This window comes from Lingula anatina, chromosome 4, assembly GCF_051362555.1.
Source record: "Lingula anatina isolate TDL-2025a chromosome 4, LinAna3.0, whole genome shotgun sequence".
Lineage (NCBI taxonomy): Eukaryota > Metazoa > Brachiopoda > Lingulata > Lingulida > Lingulidae > Lingula > Lingula anatina.
In genome coordinates, this window is record NC_141770.1 from 8669892 (window position 1) to 8693860 (window position 23969).

General features: G+C 36.6%; 1 protein-coding gene across 1 annotated transcript in view; it reads left to right on the forward strand.

The window, feature by feature from the left end:
- The first annotated feature begins 344 nt into the window (after positions 1-344).
- LOC106168377 (uncharacterized) overlaps positions 345-23969 on the forward strand; it is a 38723-nt gene continuing 15098 nt past the window's right edge. Inside the window, exons 1-24 of the mRNA XM_087011280.1 lie at positions 345-941; positions 1122-1222; positions 2140-3449; positions 4286-4423; positions 4651-4793; positions 4911-5072; positions 5480-5619; positions 6078-6244; positions 6730-6840; positions 7062-7222; positions 10519-10691; positions 11051-11406; positions 11762-11956; positions 12100-12172; positions 12466-12821; positions 13364-13559; positions 13956-14190; positions 15264-15411; positions 15777-15899; positions 16315-16392; positions 16634-16700; positions 16986-17098; positions 21881-22034; positions 22268-22501. Of these exons, the coding sequence (XP_086867406.1) occupies positions 1126-1222; positions 2140-3449; positions 4286-4423; positions 4651-4793; positions 4911-5072; positions 5480-5619; positions 6078-6244; positions 6730-6840; positions 7062-7222; positions 10519-10691; positions 11051-11406; positions 11762-11956; positions 12100-12172; positions 12466-12821; positions 13364-13559; positions 13956-14190; positions 15264-15411; positions 15777-15899; positions 16315-16392; positions 16634-16700; positions 16986-17098; positions 21881-22034; positions 22268-22501 (4930 nt within the window). The 5' untranslated portion in view covers positions 345-941; positions 1122-1125. The remainder of the gene's footprint in view (positions 942-1121; positions 1223-2139; positions 3450-4285; positions 4424-4650; positions 4794-4910; positions 5073-5479; positions 5620-6077; positions 6245-6729; positions 6841-7061; positions 7223-10518; positions 10692-11050; positions 11407-11761; positions 11957-12099; positions 12173-12465; positions 12822-13363; positions 13560-13955; positions 14191-15263; positions 15412-15776; positions 15900-16314; positions 16393-16633; positions 16701-16985; positions 17099-21880; positions 22035-22267; positions 22502-23969) is intronic.

The following is a 23969-nucleotide window of genomic DNA, read 5'->3' on the forward strand; positions in this document are numbered from 1 at the left end:
AAAACCGCGCTGTAAATACAAAATTATTTGGGCCTCAAAAGTGACATCAAGAAAATGGGCATTCTCAAACCGATGACGGACGTAACGATGGGGGTAATATCATATAATTCTGTTTGAGGAGCAACGACCGATGTAGCCTACAGTAGGCTACATAAAATTTTACCAGAGGGGGGATTTTCCTGGCAAAATTGGGGGTTCTTTCGAACCCTCCTGGCTACGGACCTGCATTATAAAGGGTTACCTAATTTAATGCAGAGGTCGGGGTGGTCATAAAAAAGTCCCCCACGACTACAAGTAAAGGCACATGCACACCTGTAGGGTCGACCCTCACAATTCGTTATCCCTGTAAATAACTGGTGATCTTAGAATTTGTTGAGTAGTCCTTTTTATCAAACTTTTATCAGTCTTTGGCAATGTGTCTATCGTATTAATTAACCTATGTATTATTCATGTCGACCAGCATCTTGAGTGCATAGTTTTTCGTGTACGATCAATTCTACACTGCTCACGCGCTACCATCTTGAGATTTGATATGGCGGGTCTCTCAGCAATCCGCAGCCGGACCCTCAATCGCGAGTAAGTAAGTAAGTGATTCAGTTGAAAATATGAATAAATAATAAATCGGTATTTATTGCACTATGGTAGGTAAAATAACAGATGAGTATAGAGTTCGTGTGGTAGCTGAGATTCAAGGATAAACGATGTCAAAAGATGTCGTTATTTTTCGCTTCAACCCACCTTCCGCCTTGACCTAGTTTCGAAACGAGGTTTTCAGGGAAATAGACAAAACACTTCCACTTTCGCTTTGTAGTTCAGTAGCCAAAACTCCTCTTAGAGTTTCGATTTCGAGTTCTATGTACAGAATATATGCATCCCGCATATTGAAACGTAAGAAACCTAGAAGGTAAAAGGATTGAATTGGACGACTGAAGATTTATCAAGTAAGTGATGGTAAAATTTACCTGTTCCAGACTTTTTTTAAGCTATAGAGATTTTTTTAATTAAAAATTAAATAACAACCCTGTTACATAAATAGCATTAGGATGTGCAGCCACCTTGATAAAACTATTGTTATAGCAGTTTAATGTTAGAATATTCAATACTTAAGAACTCCCCTTCAGGAGCATGGAAGAGAGTACCAGTAGTTCCAGTGAAGATGAAGACCAGAGAACCCAAGTACCGGTACATGTACCGGTAGCAGCAGAACTAAAAGTTGAGACAGGTGTGTTTTTTTTTATTTTCAAGCAGTGTAACCCCTTCATTGAAAATTAGTGACATCTGAAGTCATTTCAGGGGTGGAAATTGGTTGCAATCTGTTTTGTGAAATAGGTTGAAAGATTCTGGTAAAAATATTGAAAAATTAAGAAGTTAATTGCGAAAATAAATCATCAGTTCATGTTCTTTAATGGTAGAGACACTGATTAGTCATCATATAATTAAGTACTAGTACAGTGCCTGTCCTAGGCTTTTTATTGAGTAATCTGTTAACAAATTTATTAGAATATGTACTTAATTTGCCAAAAGAAATATTACAATGCATTTACCTCAGTCATTTAAAAGGAACAAGATACAGGTTAATTAAGACATTTTGGTGATGAATAAATGCTGTTTCTGTTTTTATTCTTGGAACTTGGTCAGTTATTAATTCTTAACCCTGTAAGTGTCTTGTTTCATTTTTGATTGTAAGTATCAGATAAATGATTGGTTTACATTTTATCCCATATACAATACAGTAATTTAATGAAACAAAGTACAAAGTACTTCCTTTTAATAAAGGTACATATCAGTATTTGTGTTCCTGTACTAAAAATACACTGTGACTGTGTCAGAAACGGGGTAGCACCAGATTTGAGCTGTAACAATTCTGTCAAGACTTGAAGTGCCCATGTAAAAAGTTAATTGTTATAATACTAGTATGTATTTAGTATGCAATATATCATTTAAAAAACATTCTTATTTAATTAAATAAATAAATATATATATATATATGAAATGTTTCAGGTGCTTTAGAGGCCTTAGCTTATCATTAATGAGAAATCAGTTATCTCTAAATAGTATTTTGGAAGGTTATCAGTTTCTGTAGAATCATATGTGTACTCAGTGACTCAGCACAGTTCAATTGAATGTCCATTCTTTCAGCCACACCAGTAATATCTGCCAATTCCCAACTTCTACAGATAGAGACTAGGTATGGCTATGTAGTGCAGCAACTTGATCAGTTGACTCGGATGTACTGCGCAGAGTGGGGACTATTACAGCAAAATTTACAAAACCCAGTTCTTACTTTGGCTCAGAAACGGTTAACTGAGAAAGAAATTCAAAGGGTAGAAAGCCATTATCGTCCACAGCTAGAACAATTGCAGGCGTGGGTGGCTTGGTTGCAGTCTCAGTATCAGGCTGTGCAGATACAACAGTTGCAGCAACAAGGGGGGTTGATTGTGGCAGATTCAAGCAAGGACCAACAACTTGGAAAACCCTCTGGCACAGAAGATAATTTACTAGCAGAAATGTCAGCTGAGCAGAAAACTGAAGGAGTAATGAAACAGAAAGGAGAAGATGTTAAACGAGGCCAGACAACAGGGGATGCAAAATCAAAATCAACAATGCCACCAAGGGACTTGCTGAGGAAGACAGAAAGTGATTCATCTCGAACAGGGAGTCCAAGCCCTGAACCCCTGGGAGCTGCAGCCAAGGGAACGAAGAAAAAAGGAAAAAGGGGGGCTAAAGGAAAGAAAATGGAAAAGACAAATTTGATTTCTCCTCCAGCTCAGCTACCTTCTCCATATGAAATAAAGAGATTGGATTCTGAGGAATTTCCAACACTTGGAGCCCAAGCTAAGCTCAGCAAGAAACAACAGAAAGAGCTGCTTGAGGAAGAGGAGAAGAAGAAAGGTCGCCATCTGTCAGGCGAAAGACAGTCATTAAATGTCTCTCCAACTTCTCCAGCAAAGATGAAGGTCAGTCGTGGACAGTCTCCAAGGCCAGCTGATTATCACAAGTATGTAGTGGGATCTCGTGCTGGTAAAAAGTTAACCGTTTCCAAAGATGATGTCAATCAAGTTGGTCTAGACTACATCATCTCAACATCGGAACAAGGGAAACTGGTGACAGCAGAAGACACAGAAAAATACATTCTTGAACGCTTTCAGGTTTCAAACATTTGTGAACTTGGATGTCAATATGCAACAGAAATTTCATGTGTTAAAAAACTGACTGAAAATCAGTCCAAAGTCAATGCTTATATTCATGCCTATTCATTGGTCAATGCAATAGGAACTGCGCACGATCTTGGAGAAAGGGTCCCAAAATTGTTTGAGAAGACCAGCTTTGAGGAGTTACACTTAGGACCCTTTGTGAAGCAGCCAAAACTAAAAGAATTATTTGGAATCCCTCCAACTTTGTCAAGTGTACCAGCCGTGACTACTGATGACATTTTGCATCATCTTATGGTGAGAATTTTGAATAATTTTACATTTTAAAATAGCATAATTACAACACTGATGATATTTAGTCTGTAGACCTCTTTCTTAGATTTAGCTTCATATTTTGGAGTTTTGTTATTTAAAAAGTCAGTAGACTTATTTTAACTTGTGAAATACTAAGAATTTTGGTTTAGTATATTGAAAGTTTTATTGTAAATTTACAATTGTACATGTATTCATCAGCTTCCTCTTAAAAACATAGGTATAGAAACTGTGTTAGAACTTTTTCTTAGATGAAATATCTACTTAAATCAAGACTCTTCATCCAGAACATCATCATGTACTTAAAAATTCTCTTAATGTAAGGCCATATCTTTAAAGATGCATACAAAGTCAATTTTTTGTCACAAAAACCAACCAAATGCCAGCATATAGTTTCAAGTACTATAACTTAGAGAATTACCAAAAGGCATTGTTTAATTTTACGCGAAAATGATGTTTGATCGGATATTTCTGTTGGCATTCTAAGCTGTATGTCAATAGGGCAGGAAAGTAAGTCACGAAAGTAGGTTAAATTTACAACCAAAAATTTAAAGAAAGGACAGTTCAAAGGTCTTTTATGGCTGATCGAGTGATCTATTCAGTTTATCCCTTAGCATGTCGAATTTATTTGAGTAATATAAGAATCTAGTAGAAGTGGTTTACATGTATTACTGGGAATCCATGTTCCACCGATGCTCGGTTCGTACATGTATGTACCTTTAAAGCTTATTATAACATTCTGATGATTTATTGCATTTGATTTTATAGTATTTGCTTTGATTGTTACAGTATCAGACATTTACATGTCATGTTTTTTACAGTCCTATATGGACAAAAACAAACTGTGGACTGATAAAGTAGACTTGAGGAAGTTTCTCACCTATGTACAAGAACAATATGGATGTGAGACATTGGAACAGTTGGGCGTGAGGGTGAAGAGTGTTGGGCTTGCCATTTCTGTAAGTTATTTGTAACTGCCCCCCTCCTCCCTCCTAGAAAATATTTATTTTGCCCAATTAACTAACTTGCCATAATTCAGGTAATTAGGCCAATATAATCAGAAAGTTTTTAATTTTTAAAGTTGTAAATTCAGAAATCAAGTATAAACATTTAGCAAGATCTGTGTCATAAAGCTAGCTATACATTATAAGTTGTATATAGGGTATTTTATGCTTTTTGACATTAGGTGATAAAAAGTGCTCAAAAACACCAAAAGAATTGGAATACAGAGGCAAGAGGGAAGCTGAAAAATGAACTGATTGAACAAATGGACAAGAAGCTACACAAAATAAAAAATCAGTTGCAGGAGTCCATTCTGAAAGATGAAAGGTCGGTGCATGTACTGTACTTTGGTTTAAAACTTTGAACAATTGAAAAACAATCAACTGGGCATTACTTAAGTAATCATTGTCAACTGAAATAAGTAATTTGACCTTTTTTATCCAGCAATACTACAAAGAAGAAGAGCCAGTTTGCAGACATGGCTGCAGCAGATGTGGTGCAGGAAGTTTTCAACCGATGTCAAACAATATTCAGTGCGAACTTTGTGGATCCAGATTATGTTGTGACGCCATTCTTGAGAATACTGTCAACAGATGAATTTGCAAGGTATTTTGAAGTGACATATTGTAAGAATTTGTTGTTTAGACCATTTTAGACAAATAATTGAAAATTTCTTCAGACTTGCATGCTGTCGGATTTCAGCTACGTTATGATGCCTTTGCAATGGTTTACTGAAACGGAAGGTTCAATGTGATTTTAAAGTATTTTAATCAGTCGATTTTCCTGCTACCATTGGCAATATTATAGCACTGAAAATCCTCTCACTTTCAACCTCCAGTCTCAAAAAAAAAAAAAAAAAAAAAAGATAAGTAATTTTAAAGGATTATTTCGAGATTATCTTTGTAATAAATGCATTTCTGTTTTTAGTTTTTGTCTGTGAAATTCTGAACCATTAGAAAAAGACGCTTTGAAGTTTAAAACTTTATAAAATGTATTTTCTGTTTGTTTTTAAGAAAATTGTTCCAGTTATGTCTATGTACTGCTGGTGATCTGGAAATCCCCCATCTAGCAGACAACATTGACAGCCAAGCAGAAGGTCAGGCATCAGAAATGGAGGGAGAAATGCATGCTGGGCCAACTAGACCAACAGAAGGTGTTCTTTTGCTTAATAGAAACTTTAAAACTTTAGAATCATTGCATACCCCAATTGATATAAATTTGTCTTTTTGCTAAACTTGTTTTAATTTACAGGTTTTGGTTTGAGCACCTACAACATTTAAGGGTGCATTCCCGTAGATTTTAGATCAATCTATCCCCATGGGGCGTCTTACTAGATTACTGTCAGATAATCTGGCTTAAATGTCTGTCCCGCCTACTACAAGCTGTAAGGGGGTAATTAACTTCCATGCCCGCTTGGCTGACAGCTATTTAGCATGAACCCCCAGGGAGTTAGGGCGATCTAGTTGGATGGATCTAATCTCTGGGAATGGGGTCTAAGTTGTTTTTTTGTCACCTTTGATCTGTGTATGCTTACTAATGACCTGAAAGAATTTATAGTTGCAGCTAATATGGGGAATAACCCTGTGTATCACACTTTTAAAATACTTTCAGCTGTACTTTTCAAGCAGCTAAGCCAGACACTGTCCTCATATACCAGTGCTATGAATCTAAGGGCGATGGCCCACATGGAAAAGAGACTGGCACAGCACTTCGGTTTCCAGGATTTTCACAGCATGGGTCATGGTAGTTTCACAGAATTTCTGGGACATCACAGTAAGGTGGGTAAACTGTTACCTGTAAATCAAAATGAGTTTTTATAATATTTTCTTGCTGATCAATTGCAACTTAAACAGTACGGATTAATTAATACTAGCATATAACTGTTGATTCAAATTAAGAGCTATATTTAGAAAAAAATTAAAAGCCTGAATTTCTCAGGTCCTGCTTTAAAGCATCTATTGTAAAATTTCCTCAATTCGTAGACAAGAAACTTATACAAAGTTGTAAGAAACTTAAGAATAAATTAAATTGATTGATTGTTGAAAAAAATTAACTGATTTTACGACAAGCACAGTTACTGTTTTAATACAGAATGCAAAATGTTGTGCTGGGGCCGTATTCTCGAAAGGTTGTAACTTACAAATTCTTATAACTTTTCACATAAGTCTGATCATTCTTGTAAGTTGGTATTCTCGAAGGTATGTAATTACCGAGTTTCAAGAATATGGCCCCTGGTCAATAAACAAAGTTGTACATATCACAGGAGCTAGAAGAACTCGGCATGGGCAGTGTAGGAGGTGGGCCAGGAACTGGGCAGTTTACAGCCACTAAGGATAGTGTCCTGCAGTTCATTAGGCAGTGTGGAAATGATCTGGTAAGCATGGATCTGAACATATTTAATGATATTTAATACCAAAAATAAAGTTTCCACTTAATAAAGTTGTCATTCATTCACTCACTAATTCATTCACTTAATCATTCATTCATTCATACATTCATTCATTCATTCATCACTCGATTCATTCTTTAATTCATTCATTCATCACTCATTTTTTCATTCATTCATTCATTCATTCATTCATTCCTTCGTTCCAGCCCAGTGATACCATTGGTGATATGCTGTGTGACCAGTTTAAAGTGAAGAAGCCCACTGACCTAGGCTGTGGCACTGTCCAGAAGCTGGTGGAAGGTGCTGGAGATGGTGCCACACCCCACAGTGTGGTGTACTATGAGGCTGCTTCTGTGGTCAGCCAGGGGTAAGAACTTTGTTAAAAGTGAGACCCTTTTTTTATGTACAGACACAGATGTGTCTGTACATATTGCCATCACCTGCGTCTGTCGTCGCCGTCCCTGTCGCCGTCCCTGTCGCCGTCGCCGTCGCCGTCGCCGTGCACTTTCATCGTTAACACGATAAGTGGAAGACAGTTTTACTTTTTGGCTTTATATTTACAGAGCTGATGAATATTCATAAAATGCAGGTCAAGTTCGAAAATCGGCATGTTTGGGCAATTATTGTAGTATTTATGCTGTGTTTTCACTTTTTAGCATATATGCAACACTGTTAACACATTTCAAGGAAAACCGATAGGCCTGTTGTCATGAAACTCACAGGAGTAATCAATCTTACTAAAACGCAGATCAAGTTCGAAAATCGGCATGATCGGGCCACTATTTTAGTAGTTATGCTGTTTTTTTCACTTTTCAGCATATGTGCAACACTGTTAACACATTTCAAGGAAAACCAATAGACCTGTTGTCATGAAACTCACAGTGGTAATCAATCTTACTAAAACGTAGGTCAAGTTCGAAAATCAGCATAATCGGGCCATTATTTTATAAGTTATGCTGTTTTTTCACATTTCCTCAGATTCAATTCTTAGGCATGTTAACAGTCTCATTATTTAACTAATAAGATTCGTAAAAGTGTTTTTTTGACATTTCCTGCATCTTTACAACATTGTTAGTTGATTATGTAAAAATGATGGTAAACATGTTATCATGTATTGTATAATAGTGTTTCAAAAATGGAAATAAACTCATATCATTGCAGTTTGTCAGATTCATTCATTGACTATGTTCAGAAACTCAGAATGGAGGAAATTGGACATTAAACACTGTTCTATTGGTATTTTTCCCATCTCATCAATTTTCTTAGTTGATCATATGTTGTTAATTTTGTTATATGTTAAAAAATTGTTAAAAATGGAAAAAAAAACACATTTCAGGACAGTGCTGTCTTGTCTACATTTTGGCATTTTCAAGGTGTGACTTTGAAGTTCCTTTGGCCTAAAGACCTTTGCTAGGAACATTTTCTGAATATCCATGATGCTAATATTTTATTATTAAAAATTGATGGTAATTATCCTGTTAAACATTATGTAATAGTGCATCAAAATTTGAAGACACCCCTATTTTGGACACTGCTCCCATGATGACCATTTAAGGAAAACCATGTCACTTACTGTTCTCAAACTTACAGGAAGAAACATGGGACTTAAATAAAGCTTCAGTGGGCAATGCAGACTATTTGGTAAATTTTTCTGGCAGTTAATCAGTTTTTTGTGAAAATTTAATTTTTCACATATTGGCATTTTCAAGGTGTGACTTAGAACCTCCACGAGCTTGAAGACCCATGCTAATCATATTTTCTGAAAATCCACGATACGGATCTTTTATTATTAAAAACTGATGGTCATTATGCTGTTAAGCATTATGTAATATTGCATTAAAATAGAAGAAAACACAATTTTTGGTGCTGCTGCCATGATGACCATTATGGGAAAACCATGTTACTTATGATTGTCAAACTTTCAAAAAAGAAACAAAGGACTAAAATGCAGCCTGAGTTGGAAAAGCAGTCTAATTGGCTTCTTTTTCTGGAAGTTATACATTTTAGTGAAATATTCATTTTTATCATGTTGGCATATTCATTGTGGGACTCGAAGCTCCCATGGACATGAAGCCAAATGGTAATCAAATTTTCTACATGTCCATGCTATTTATAGTCAATAATCAAAAATTGGTGATAATTATTCTGTAATTTATTATGTAATGTTACATCAAAATTGACAAAAATCTTTTTGCACTGCTACTACAAACATTATGAAAAGAAAACTATGTTACTTATTATTATTTTCAACTTACAAGTATGATTTGTAGGATTGGCATGCAGTTCAAATTAGAAAGCCAGCTCAAATGGGTTATCATTTATTATTGAATTTAAGCAGTTTTATGTGAAATTTTCATTTTTCTCATTCTGGCATTTTCAAAGTGTGAACTTAAACTCCCATGGGCCTGAAGCCTTACGCTTGTTACACATTTCACTTACATTGGTATTACCTGTTGAGCATAATTAAAATTTGATGTTGAATTTGCAGTTAAGCATAATGTACTTTTGCATCAGAATTGACAGTAGCCTGTTTTGTGCATTGTTATTGTCTGCTTTTTGTCTGTACATTTGACATCCTTGCTGCCTTGTTTTTTTTTTTACTTTTGGAAGTGTTTCCTCTCTTATATGTGAGAATAAGTATAGAGCCAGAGAATGGTTTTTATTTCTAGACCCTCTTTTTTCTTGCTTACTGTAAGTACGTTTTGAAGATATTTTGAATGTAACATTGGTTAGGTTTAATATATATATAAATTTGGATTAAAAAGTATAATTTATAATTGCCTTGGGCTGATGTGAAATATTTGATTTCCCGTGACCTTGTGGTCTGTTATTATTGATTCATTGAATTTAAACACAGAAATGGGTGCAGAGGGTGATAAACTTAGATTTTGTTTACACAGTGATAGTGCTACCTGTATTCGATTTTGACATATTGTACATTATGCCTTTCAATTTGGACTACTGTAACTATAACAGTTATTATAATAGCAACTTATTAATATCTGAGTTGTGATACCTGTATAAATTACCTTACAGGTAGTAATTAGTAATTAAATTATCCACTATTATATAATTAAGTAAAATAGATTTGATTATATGTCATGTGTATTTCACTCCCACCTTTAAGTCAGCAAATATCTCTACTCGCTACTCTGTGACTTCATACAGGAACAGGGGGTTACAAACTTGGTTTTTGTTTACACGATGATAGTGATATCAGTAACACTCAGTATTTGACTTTGGACATTTTGTATATTTGGTGTTTCACATAAGGCTGTGATTGCTACAACATTTTCTTAATCCCCCACCTGTCACACCTGTATAAATTACTCAGCAGGTAATAGCAAATAATAAAGTAAGCCATATCTGATAAAATTAGTTTAATTGAAGCATATGTTTTCTTAATGCATATCCAGGGGCAGCTACAGAGATATTTTCTGAGTGTCTTTCCAATTGTCTTTTTTGATTTTTGATCCATCCTCAATTTTTGACCATCTACCGCCATAAAAATTAGATGCCTGTCAATGTAAACTTGAAAAATTCTGACTGTCTTCCAGAAGATCCAGAAGATGGCCTTAATCTGCCCATGACATCATTCATCTGTGTTTCACTTCTACCTTTAAGATCACAAAAAAATCTTCACTACTCTGTGTTTTCATACAGGAATAGCGGCTCTCACCACAAGACCATCGAGGAGGCCTTGGAGTGTCTGACCAGTGCCCCTCTGCTGGCTGACCTGTCCACTTGGTCACACTGGGAGGTCATCTTCGAGCCACAATTTGGACCGCTGAAGACTTTCATTGAGAAGCATAGCAAAGACTGCGCTGGGAATATTGGTCAGTTAATATGATGATAAGTTTGTGTTTTTTTTTTCATAAGTTTAAGTGACAAAGATTGTGTTGGAAACATTGGTCATTAAAATGATAACTTTGTGTTAAACTTTGTTTTGCAAGTGCTGTGAAACTCAAGAATTAATAGGATGAAAGAATACACAGTTTTATAATTAACTTACATGTCAGTAATTTTTTAATGTTAGAAATCTGTTAAATAAATGTCTGTTTCAGATGTAACTTCATATATAAATTCACACAATTATTGAAATTGGGTGACCAAAACACAAAGTCAGTCTATAAGTGTTTTGCTACATGATCATGAATTGCATGATCCATTGGTAGTTTGCCTATTTTCTCTTCAGTTAAAGACATCAGTGACTTGTACTGCGTTGAGATGGCACCAGGCATTCTGTTGCGTATTACCATGACAACCTCAGATAAGCAATTCAAACTGGCCCTTGAACAAGGAAACACAAGAGATGCAGCAGGGCATTTGGTTTCCATTTTCCTTAGAGATGGTGGGTTAAAAAATGCACCTCTAGCTCTTTTGGCCAATCATGTGACAACAGTTCTGCACTCAATGGCAGGAAAGGGCAGCATTGGACAAATTCACTCTGGGTTACAAGAGGCAGAAACAGCAGAAGATGTGCAAGCTAGGCTTACTTTAGATTGCTTGACAAAATTGCCTAAGAGGATCTGTAAAGCTGTAGCCAGACAGGTATGTGACTCACTTGCACCAGTGGGAACGAAGTTTCACTCCTCCCTTAATTCACAAAAACATTATGCCATTTTGCCACTGAATTGATGATTGTCTCAACGATAAACTTGTCTCCCAAATGCCTTGCTTGGAAAAAACCTCACCTGAAAAAAAAACAACTCACAAGTTTGCACCCATCTGGGACAGTTTTTGTCTAAAGTACACTTAAAGTCAAATATATAAAATTAAACTAATATTTAATCTGATCACCAGATGAAACAAATGAGCTACATGTAGACCATGCAGTTTTCTGGCTGTTTTTGTCTAACCTCAACTCATTTTCTTTTCATTGAACTTGAATCTTTTACACTGTCAGGTATTTTTGGAACCCCTGGGTAATACTGTAGGCAAGGCCAAAGCCTACCAATTGCTCCTCAAGGTGAGCCGATGTATAGAGGACAAGCTGTGCCTGGAAAGCTTGGGGCTGTCCCTGGGGATCTCTGAATGGACAGAGAGTCTGTGGGCCCAGATGAAAAGCAGTGCCGACCCAATGGACGATTCTTTCACACAGGTTTGAGTACTGTTTGACTTTAGGCCTTAACACACTGTCAGATTGGGCTTGTGTTTTCCTTTATTTTTCATTTGGTAGAAGTGAAGAAAGATATTTTAACCCAGTTGTTTTTTTATCCAGATTTGGTGTTTTGTTTTCACTAGGAATTCTCTGACGAGGAAAGTGAGGAAGAATTACCTAGTGATGTAAAACCCAAACAGGAACAAATGGAAGTGGGTGAGTTAATGTCCTGAAGCAGCAAAAATTATTAAAAATAACTTGTCTTAGAGAGTATTTTAATTGATGCTAGCTGGAAATACATATTATAAAATAAACAATAAGGTGCAAAATGTACTGTAGAAAATACCATTTTCCAAATCATCCCAGACTGATTACTAGTAGAATGTAGACCCGCTAGGTACGCCTTTTTAAAGAAATTTGATGACTATTATTATCAGATTGTAAAGCTAGAATTTATAACATTGTGCAGTAAGTAATGAATGCAAAAATTGATCACGTGAAAATTTTAGTTTCAGAAACTGCAGAGAGACTCCTGTCAGAACCAGCAGTTGACAATCAGCAAGAGATTTTGATGGAAAATACTGAATGTGTTGACAGCAACAACACCCATGATGTAAGTGACGCCTCCAGTGTAGAACCAACACAAACCTTGGAGACAAAGGATGAGGCTTGTAGTGAAAAAGAAACAAAGTGTTTCAATGTCATTCAGGATATCCGTCTGGAGAAGTTTGGAATTGGTCTTGAATTGGATGAGAAGGGGCAGAAGCTGGCCCAAGGACTGAATGAATTGGTGGGACGCAGCCTGGACAAGCTGTCTCAAGAGCTGTATAACAAAGACACCCATTTTGTGCTGGAATTGATACAGGTAAGGTATATTTGTCTTGTACAGGAAAAGATTTTTTTTCAAAATTAAGGCTTCGTTCACATGGAATGTCTATTTTCTAAAAATCTATTTTCTATTCGTGGTATCTTATGATCACGGTCTGTGCCCTGAATATCCCGCCGCGTAATTACTGGCAGCGCGAGCCAGTTACTTATAGCAACTTATAGTACTCTACTCTCTAGGATCACCTGAATTAAACAATTATTATATTTAATGGCAGTGATTTACCATGTAAAAAGTTATTATAACCATACTGGAAAACATACTTCTGTTGAATCATTGAGTCAGATTTGTAAAATAACTGTTTTATCAATACCGAATAGATAATATATAATATTGTATTATACAACACTTATACCAAAAAAGAAAAAAAACAAGAAAAATAGGTATACCAAAATAAATAAATAAATAAATAAAAATAGATGATAACTGTTACAATAACTTACAATACAACAACAATACCTAGAATAATATAAGAATACAGATAACGGAGACCCACAATTTGATCCAAATCTCCCTTCCAGAATGCAGATGACAATGACTACCCCACTGCCCAGTGGTCAGAGGCAGGGTCCAGTGAGTGTCCAGAGCTGGTCTTTGTGGTGGAGGAGGACTGCATCACCCTGTACAACAATGAGAAGGGGTTTTCTGAGAGGAATATTAGAGCCATTTGTGATGTTGGGCAGTCCACAAAAGGAAAGCATAAGCAAGGATATATTGGTAAATAAGAGATACTTTTTTTTTGGGAGGGGGGGGGGTATCTCTTTAGTATTATAACTAAAAACTAAAGACAGATTGTGTAATAATCAGTACAAATCACATTGTGTTAACAATTTATATCATCTAATTTATTTTTAGATGTAAAAACGTACAAGAATTTCTTTATAAAATAATACACTATAATTTCTGTATACTGTATAATTAATTATTATTGTTGGGGGAGGAGAATAATAATATTATTAAAACCAAAAACCAAAGTAAAACTGTGTAAAATATCAATCATCATAAATCAATATGGTGTTAACAATTTACATCATTCATCTCATTTTTTAGATGTCAAAAAGTACAAGAATTTTCTTCATATTATATTACACAAAAAATGGTTCAATATTCAAGGTCAAAAAGGCATAGGCTTCAAGTCAGTGTTTATAGTTACCAACACCCCAGAAATTGTCTCCAACGGATACTGTATCCGCTTTGATGCCAACAGTGGACCAACTGGATATATCCTGCCTCACTGGGTGTCAGAGGAAGACAGAGAGAGACCTCACGAGTCATTTTATGTGACCTTGGCAGGGGGAAAGAAGTCGAAAAAGAAGTCTAAGGTTTTAGTTGACCTTAGTGATGAAAGGTGATGTTTATGATATTTGATTAGATTGATAATGAACAACAAAAAGTCTGTGTTTTTATTATATTCTTGGATCCCACGCCAAAAGGAAGCAAACAAACAAGCAATGCTGGGAGCTATTTTGTATCTATGTATGTGTGAATGTATGTTCCTGCAAAACTGTGTGCCTGTCAATCTGTGATAATGCATTGGTGCATGAAATTAGTATAATGCTTTTTCATTATTCATGTTTTTAATTTTTCTCAGGAGTTGTGATATCATTGGCAGTTTTAACCCTTTGGGATATGCTGTGATTTGCTAGTTGATAATGTAAAACTATGTTAAAGTCATAATAACTCTTCGTTTTGGCCAAAAATTGGATTTTCCTGGAAAAAACGGCAATTTTTCCGTACTTACCAATGGCCAACGACCCCATTCCTGCATTCAAAGTTAATCCAGGGTTTTTTTCCTAACCGTACGGTTTTTTGTTAAAATCTCTTAAGAGATTTTAACTGACGGAGCTCTCTCTGACACTGCAAAGTCACTGGTGACCTACTTAAAACCGCGGGAAAAGCAGACAACAACAACACTATATAAGATTCATGAGATATATTCGTCTTTTTGTTAAAAAATGCATTTATATCCACAATGTGTGCCATTCTGGGCTTTTCGTTATCCGACGCACTGTACAAAAACTCGCAACTTACGTCTGAGGGTTTCCCGCCATGTTATTTTGGTCTCGAATGAACGCGAGAATCCGCGTGACACCATTACGTCATTAGCAACGAATGCACTTGTCGACCGGAAAAAAAGGGATCGAAAGCCCTATTGACAAGCACAGATTTTAGTTTTCCTACAATAACGGCCGTTTTAGTGGTAAAATACAATAGAATATATTTCCATGCGTTGTTTACAATGCATTTCATGCGGATTTTTGAATCTCAAAGGAAGAGTTATTATTGCTTTAAAAATAATTTTTTTTACATGTTTTTAAAAACCGATAGGGGAAAGGTGCTATTCAATTTCAAAGAGTTTACACTACTTGGAATTACATTCAATTTGATGAATAAAAAAATAACCAATTTTTTTTCATACAGGTGGACCACCAAGATAACGCTGCCACTGAAAACGCAGACAGAGCAAGAGAAATTGAAGAATCGCTCCTTGACATCCAGCTTTCACGATGTCCACCCCTCCCTGCTCTTGTTTCTGAACAGGCTAAAGAGGCTGATAGTAATAAACAAGGTAAAGATTATTATTATTATTATTATTATTATTATTATTATTATTATTATTATTATTATTATACCAGCTGATGACATATAGCTTTGAATAACAGGACAGGGAAATATATGGCACGAGGACAGATGCTGAATTCACACATTTTATACCAACTTGAACATGATTATGTCCATGTCAAGTTTTTCCTACATGTAGAATATCTGCTGAAGGTAATGCAATTTTACCTGAAAGTTGGTTAAAATGCATGTGGACAAACTGGCCAAATGGGCAGCTTCATCACACAATGGCATATTATTATTATTTTTTTTAAATTGTGTTAATTTTTCATTTCGGTTGCAGTAAAGTAAATAATTTTAATGTTTCAACAGGTGAATAAGGAAACTGAGGTGATGCAGAGACGTGATCTAGGCAATGGTGTGATAGAAATCCAAACCTCTAAGAAAACTGAGAGATGGTTGCTTCATAAGAAGATGCTGCCTGTCCCAGAAGAGGTGAATGCATGCATGCACACATGCATATGCACTCCCATACATATGCAAACAGTTGTATACGCACGCATTTGCACACATACTTGCTCACATGCAAGCAAGGAAAAGCATGAGCTAACACAGTAAACAAAAGTATAAATATATAGTAACTAGTTTTGGATATTGAAATGATAAATACTGGTATGCATGTGGATATTTAATACTTTCATTTCTATCAAAATAGGAAGATTGTCCATGATGGTCAGGAAATCGAACATTACTGTAACAGTAAAATTACAATATTATTAAAATCTTGCAGTTTCCCCCTGACTTTATATATCAACTAAATTCAGTATGTGAATAAGTTGTTGTTTAATTAAAATAATTAAGTACAAATGTATTATATGATAATAAAATAATGTTGTATTTTATAATCTAGCTCAACCCAAGTGTAGAAAGCACAGAGCTTGCTTTAGCTTTCCCATTGCAGACAGATGGAAAAACATCTCAAGGCGAGGCAAGTGATACTCAGCAATAGGACATAGATAATTTGAATTAATTTGATATTGAGTAAATTTCCTAACTAGGTATTGAAAAGATTAAACCCACAATTATTTCCCATCCTTTCATTTTGAAGTAAATCTGGCATCAGTGTTAAAGGTAATTAAAGTTATTTAATTGAACATGTAGTGAAACTTTAATGTTTTTTTTAAATAACCTGTTATTAATCACTATATATATGCACATGCTTTCTTTAGCCTCCAAAACAAGATGTATTTGCTTTTCTACCCCTGAGATGCTTTGGATTCAAATTTGTAGTCCAGGGTAAGATCATGTTCGACTCTCTCTCTCTCTCTCTCTCTCTCTCTCTCTCTCTCTCTCTCACACACAGAAATGGTGAGGTTGAGTTTGGCGTCCACGATGTGAATTATATCCATTATATTTATATTTTTCCTTATTATTTTGAAACACCTGTTTTTATTTTATTCATATATTTTTCTCTTTTGGCAATTCCTTTAACATTTTTTGCTGCATCAAAGATTATATTCACTTGATTATTGAGCCACATAGATTTTTGTCACTCTACACTGTGATCTTTGTGTATTGTAGGTGATTTTGAAATCCCAGCTTCCAGACAGGACATTTTGCAGGACAGACAATGGAACCAGTGGTTGAGAAGTCATTTGCCAGAACTTTTTGTGGACTCACTGGACTGTTTCCAAGTTAGTGTCAATGTAGAGATCAAAAGCTGTCACAAACAAAGACCCTATCCCATACCTTCCGTATAGCTAAAAAAAAACACGACTATTGGTACGCGTATGAGCGATAACTGATTTAATTCTCGTAAGATTACCATCCGCCCCCTTCCTTATGAATAGGTATTACTTTATTAATACAATGCAACCGTCGTGTAGCCACATGTTAGAAGACAATGTTTGATTACGCACAGCAGTAGGAGGCCGCTACCCCTTCCCAGCAAGGAGTCAACACAGCAGCGCGTAACCCGGGGTTAATTAGGGGTTATTAGCTGTCCACTTATGATCGGTATTGTTCGTCTTGATTGCAGCACACTTCCTACTCACTATTGGTTCGACCGCCTCTTCTTTAAATGCTCTCTCAAACCTTTACTCAGTCAGCCGAGAATGGAAACACGTTTATCTGCCGATAAACTACGTCATTGATGTATTATTCGGCATCATTCTACAGTGGGTCATAAGGCTCTATCTATCATTTTTTTCGTCTCGCATTTTACCAGATTAAGCTGACGCTCGAAAACTAAATTTAATGAATAATTTTCTCACGTGCACCGTATCCAGCTAATTTTACGACAATAACTACCACGGCACCTCCGCCATTTGCAATTGTAGACGAACCACGTGTTTCCAACTGATAGGCCAATACAACTATACCAGACCCATTGTACGAGAAAAGACCGTTTATATTTAATGAATTAAAAAACATTTGAGGATTGCGATTTTCTATTGATATACTATCGATGGTATCCCTGTATTAAATCATCCACTGCTACCCCCTCTTTTGTAGTGTAGCATGACTCGTATCACAAGATGGCCTTAGAAATGAAGTAAGACAGGCCTACACTCTGATAGTTTTTAGTCTATTATTAACCCTAATGTCGTTGCTTGTCATTCATTTTAGAACTCTCTGAGCCATCGCAAAATTATTTGCCAGGACATTTAAAGGCTACTTCTTAACGGATTTTTTTTATTTGCACTGAGTCCAAAATGTTCGAGGACGTCTCTGTCGTTATCGCCGTTTTTGGACGCAGTCCCAGACAAAGGATCGGAAAGTTTCTAAATAAAAGAACTTATAAATGCTGCCACTAGCCATCCTTATTGTTCCTAAGTAAAGAGAGGCGATAATAATCTTTTCTTTCTTCTAGCTTAGTCTGTCGATTAAAATGAACAAGGTTAGGCCTACAATGCAACCACCTATTATTACGCCCATTAATGAGGTTCTTTGCTACACTCCCTTTCTTCATGATCGCGAAACCAGTGGGGTGCTGTGTTTTAAATATATAAAAAAGGGTCTCGCGAGGTGAAGCTATAATAATGAAATAAAAAAATCCAATGAATAGGCCTATCTAATAAACCATGAAGCACGTAGTCTAGGCCTCTTCTTTGACCGACATCACATTTTTACATTCTTTGTTTTAATAAGAGGACGAACGTGGTCTAATTTGTCTTTTGGTGGTGTGTGGTTTTGCTCGAAGTAGCGGAGTCAAGTAATTCGGTGATTTACCGTTGGTAAGAGTAGCGATCATCGCTCCTGCGTCCTCATAGATTACTTTCTAATCACCCGTAATTAACGCAGTCAGGAATAAGCGCTCAAATAGGGGTTTTTGTATCAGGGAAAATTTTAGTATTAATCTTATGTTATTATGTATCTGTATTATGTAATCATGTAACTTATTTTCCCAAGGCAACCACCAATTATGACGACCATTAATGAAGTTCTCTGCTACACTCTCTCCTCATGATCACTTGCTCGATCGTGAAACCCTGGAGGTGTTGTATATATATTTGGGGTAGTTTACTATAGCATGCTACACTCTCCTCATGATCAGCTGCTCGATCGTGAAATCTGGAGTGAAACCCATGGTTTATCTAACAATGGTTTAAATAAATAAAAAGGGTGTCACGGAGGTGAAGCTGCTTAACTCATAAGAATAACGAACGAAAAAATACGATGAACATTTAATAAACCACGAAGCACGTATGTTTTGACCGTTATCGCCTTTTTTACATAAGATGTCTCAACAAGAAGGCAGATGTAGTCCAATTTGTCTTTTGTTGGTGATTCTGGTTCAGGTGGCTGAGATTAGTTGATCGGTGATGCACCGTTGGTAAGAGTAGCAATCATCACTCCTGCGTTCTAACGGATTACTTTCCAACCCCCCCCCATAATTAACGCAGCCAGGAATAGGCGCTGAAATAGGGGGTATTAAATCAGGAATTAATTTTTGTAATTATGTATCCGTAAAATAAGAATCGTAACATTATCACGTATTTTTCCTGATGGAAAATATCATAATTTATGCACACTGATCGAATTATAAAGAAAATCTCCAGATGTAAACAAAGGTCAGTCAAGTATCACTCATCCCAGGCTGCAGGGCAGATATAGAGAATTGAATGAAGCGCCAGTGATCTGGCAACCCTACAAATTTGTCATAATGATTCATGGGCAAACAATAGAAGCATGACATTAACACCTTTTACAGTGTGAATGACGACACCTTATGAGGCTTTTGTTTCTTCCCCTGGGTTGGTATTACAAAGTAAGTATGTTGACGTAAGTGTGTTGACTTTTGCATGTTCAAAGGAACAATGGAAATGTCATTTCAAAACAAAGAGCCACATTTCCCTACTTAGGTGACCAAAATATTGTCAATGAAACGCAAAAAAGACAAAATCACCAGCTGTTACTGACTGAGTCTAACTCAAATGCAAAAAGGTACGCACAGCGACAAAGCGCTATTGTAAACAATGACCCGACGATGAGATCAATAAGATGTATAAAATGACTATTTGTACTATAAAACTGTACCCCTGCCCCTACTTGTATATTATTACACACACAAGGCCACCCTATACCAGAGTTACAGATTGATTTTTCATTACACAGTCTCTTGCACTGAAGAAAAATACTCATAATTAATTTGCGGCCCTAGTAGAGGGTCTTCTCTCGCTTTCTCTCAAATCAAAATAAACTAGCAAACATGAAAATTGGCAAAATGTATTAGAATGTAAAGTGTTGCGAATCCTTTAAACAAGGTGAATGGTAATATGCACGTTTAGACAAATTTTAATTTTAATTTCAATTTAATTTAATTTTAATTAAAATTGATATTACCAAAATTAGTAAATGTCGTTTGCGTCATGTATCAATATTTTTGCACATAATAGTACCTACGTTATAAACATTCAGCAAAGATATTTGGAAGGCCGCTCTTTTGTTGTTTATATCAAAGGAAAACTATTTGATACCCATCGTATCAATCATTATACCATGGTAAGAGATTAGCATACTAATTTATGTCCCCAGTAATAATAACTTTAACAATAACAACAAACCTTCCTACTGTGCTTTCCGTTGCAAAAACAATTAGCCACGAATGTTTTATATATTAATAGATATTTATAATAATGACAATTTCAAAATCTTCAAAAGTGCCGACACGGACACGAACTCCCGTCTGGTAGGTTGCAGACGTCTTAACGACGTTAACCGTTGTTCCACCAATTCTATTGTTCACGCATGTAAATATCGACAGATCTGTATTGCCGCGCATGCCGAAGCTTTGCGGAAATTGCCGAAGGCTGGGAAAATTCTTCAAAATATACTTTTATTACATTTAATCAAATCCAGACTATCTCCCACTGCCCTGAAGTATGGCTAAAGGCTTTCAGTTGTCATCAGACTTTGTAATTTGGGAGAAAAAAGTGAAACAGTAACTTCTGGTGATGAATAATAGGTAATAGTGCTGCAAGGTGTTGTTTTTTATCCCTGATGTACGAGTAGCTTTTTCTACAGTTTCTATAATTCTCTTAACGTATGAAAATATGCAGGTTTTCTGATATAATAAGACTTTGATAAAATCAAAACCAATAATACTTTTAAAGTCGAGAGTCGGGATAAATATCGGCAAGGTGGAGATATGTCCCCCCGGCGCTTCCGCAACAGCAAGACTGAAGGACGCAAGTTACAAAGCAAAACATGTTTAGTCAAGTTAAAGACTTAATTACCGGTTTAACTTCGGCGGCAGTGCCTACTGCTGTGAGCAACATGCGCTGTCCATCGTAATCCCCCTATCATTAACACTGTCGGGGACGTGCGCATTAGCGCGTCTGACGTAGACAGCGTGTGCTATTAAAGTGACCGGGGACTTATTAGCTATAGTGTACATCGATCTACCAAGAGCGACCCATCTCTGAATGGATTCTTTCTAAATTACTTTCAGCTGAAGTAGCTTAGATGTCTGGCACGTCTACTGAAGCTGCTAAACGATAGTAAATTACCCCATAACAGCTTCAGTAGGCATGCCAGACATCAGAGCTGCTTAAGCTGAGTGCAATTTAGCAAGAAACCCCACGGAGATGGGCCCATCCTGTTAGATCAATCTAGGTGTGAGAATGGGGTCTTAGTAGAAAATTATCACTCTTGAAATATGTTGATGCGCCATCGGACGTGTTCATTAGTGTCAGGGTGGCACAGGCAGCATTGTGTCACTTGTCAAGAGTACTCTGAGCTGTCCCCAAACTCCAAACATTTAAACATTTAGTGTTTTAACATTAAAATGTACTGGTATATGAGTGCATGTGTGGAAATGTATGTATAATTATGTCTTTCATACATTTGGGTGTATGAGTTTTATTTAATTGTTTTCCCAAATCTACATCTACTAAGTATGTTCTTATTTTTTGTGTTTGTGCATGTGTGTTGCTTGAACCTTTAATATAGTTGCTACATGTATCTGTTTTTAGAAACACCCCGAGTTTGACAAGATCAGTGCAGTTGTGGCCTTCCTGAAGCATGTCCCTGAAGAGGGGAGGCTGTATGACTTCTTCCAGCCAGTGGCCAGACAAATTCTGCAGCACTTACGGAAAATGCCCTGCCTCCCTGTGAGAAAAGAGGAAGGTACGTGTGTGTGGATGCATGTGTGTGTGTGTGTGGATGCACTTGTGTGTGTGTGTGTGTGTGTGTGTGTGGGTGGGTGGGTGGGTGTGGGTGCATGTGTGTGTGGATGCACTTGTGTGTGTGTGTGTGTGTGGGTGCACTTGTGTGTGGGTGTGAGTGTGTGGGTGTGTGTGGATGCACTCAATTGCTTTAGATTTCACAAAAATACTTCTAATTGTGTTTTCAAAATGTAGGTACAGAGTGGAAAACACCGACAGAGATTGTGATGTGTGAACACAAGGGCACAGTAGAGATTGTGACACCAGAACACCTGCAGAAATATCTGGGCAGATATTACCTGGATCAAGCCGTGCAGAAGTCAGTATCCTCTGAACTGTTGAAAAACTTAGGGGTTTGCACCATTGAGGTGAAGGAGGTGGTGGAGGTCCTGAGGGGTGTCCTAAATGATCAGCTTAATTCTGGGAGAGGTAACTGATTCTCTGCTTTTGAGCCTGCCTTGTGTGTGTGTGTGTGTGTGTGTGTGTGTGTGTGTGTGTGTGCGCGTAATATTTAGAGAAATTTCTTAGCCTGGTGTTTTGGCTTCAAGGCGACAAATTAACTCCAACATATGCTAGTGACAACGGTATAGAAAGCTGGATATTTTAGAACTTTATTGTACCACCAGCGTTAGCGCTTCTCCTCCTAGACGGTAAGGGCCTCGATATCCATCTCTTGGATTTAGGTCACCTATAATCTCAACTCAAACCACGTAAAATTTGGGCTTTGTCGGTATTGGGGTCTAGGTGTGGCACTCATTGCAATGCACCCTTGTCCAAAAATGGCAAAATTAAATGCTAATTATTTACCCTACGGAAGAAATTATGGGAAAAATTTCTACAAACGGCTTTCCAAAAGTCATATGTGTAGATTTCAAATATACCCTTGGATTTGACCTTTGACCTTTATTTCAAGGTCAAATGGGCCAAAATTTTCTAAAAAACAAATTTTTTTACGAAAAAAAAAAAATTTGCGCTGTTATTCAGACACCACACAGACTTAACCAATAATATTATTGGAAAGTGTTACCCTTCGGGTCATCTTTCATCTGCGTGAATTTAGGGTCAATTGGTGCATTTTCACTGGAGTAGCGGTCATAAGATACTGAAACTGAAAACTGTCTCTAATTCGGGAACCGTTAATGCTAGAGAATGCATGTAAAGCCCAACACTAGTGGTGGTCTCTGTTTTTTTGTATTCCATACGTTTTTGAGTTATGCTGTATCAAAAAGTACATATTGGTGGTGAAAGCAAAATGTGCAGTACGGTAATGGATAATAAATTTTGAACCCTGGAAAAATAAAACATAAGGCTTGGCGAGGCAGACAACTTGAGGTCAAAAATGACATTATTTTATCAAATTTGAACATCTGGAACTTCAGAGCACCTCCCATTTCAAGAATTTTGACCAAAATGACCTTTTCTTTATTTTAATTAATTTTTTCTGTAGGAAATTTATGGCACATTATTGTAACTACAAATTAAAACATTTAGTCCCTTATATCTCCAAAACTGGCAGAGATAGGTCCATAGTTACTATTGAAGTTAGTAGGAAGTCATATACTGGCAATCTAAATGTGACCTTGAAATTGACCTTTGACCTACTTTTCATCATGAATTGAACTTTGCAAATTTTGGTTCCCTTTTATCTCCAAAACTGGCAGAGATAGGTCCATTGTTACTACTGAACTTGAATAGGAAGTCATATACTGGCAATCTAATTGTGACCTTGAAATTGACCTTTGACCTACTTTACACCATAAACTGAACTTTGCAACTTTTTAATGCTTTTATTTTCAACCTGGCAGAGATAGGTCCATAGTTGTACCACCAGCGTTAGCGCTGGCGGTACACATGGTTTCGGTCCCGTCCGGATCGTTCCGCCGGCTCCGCCGGACGG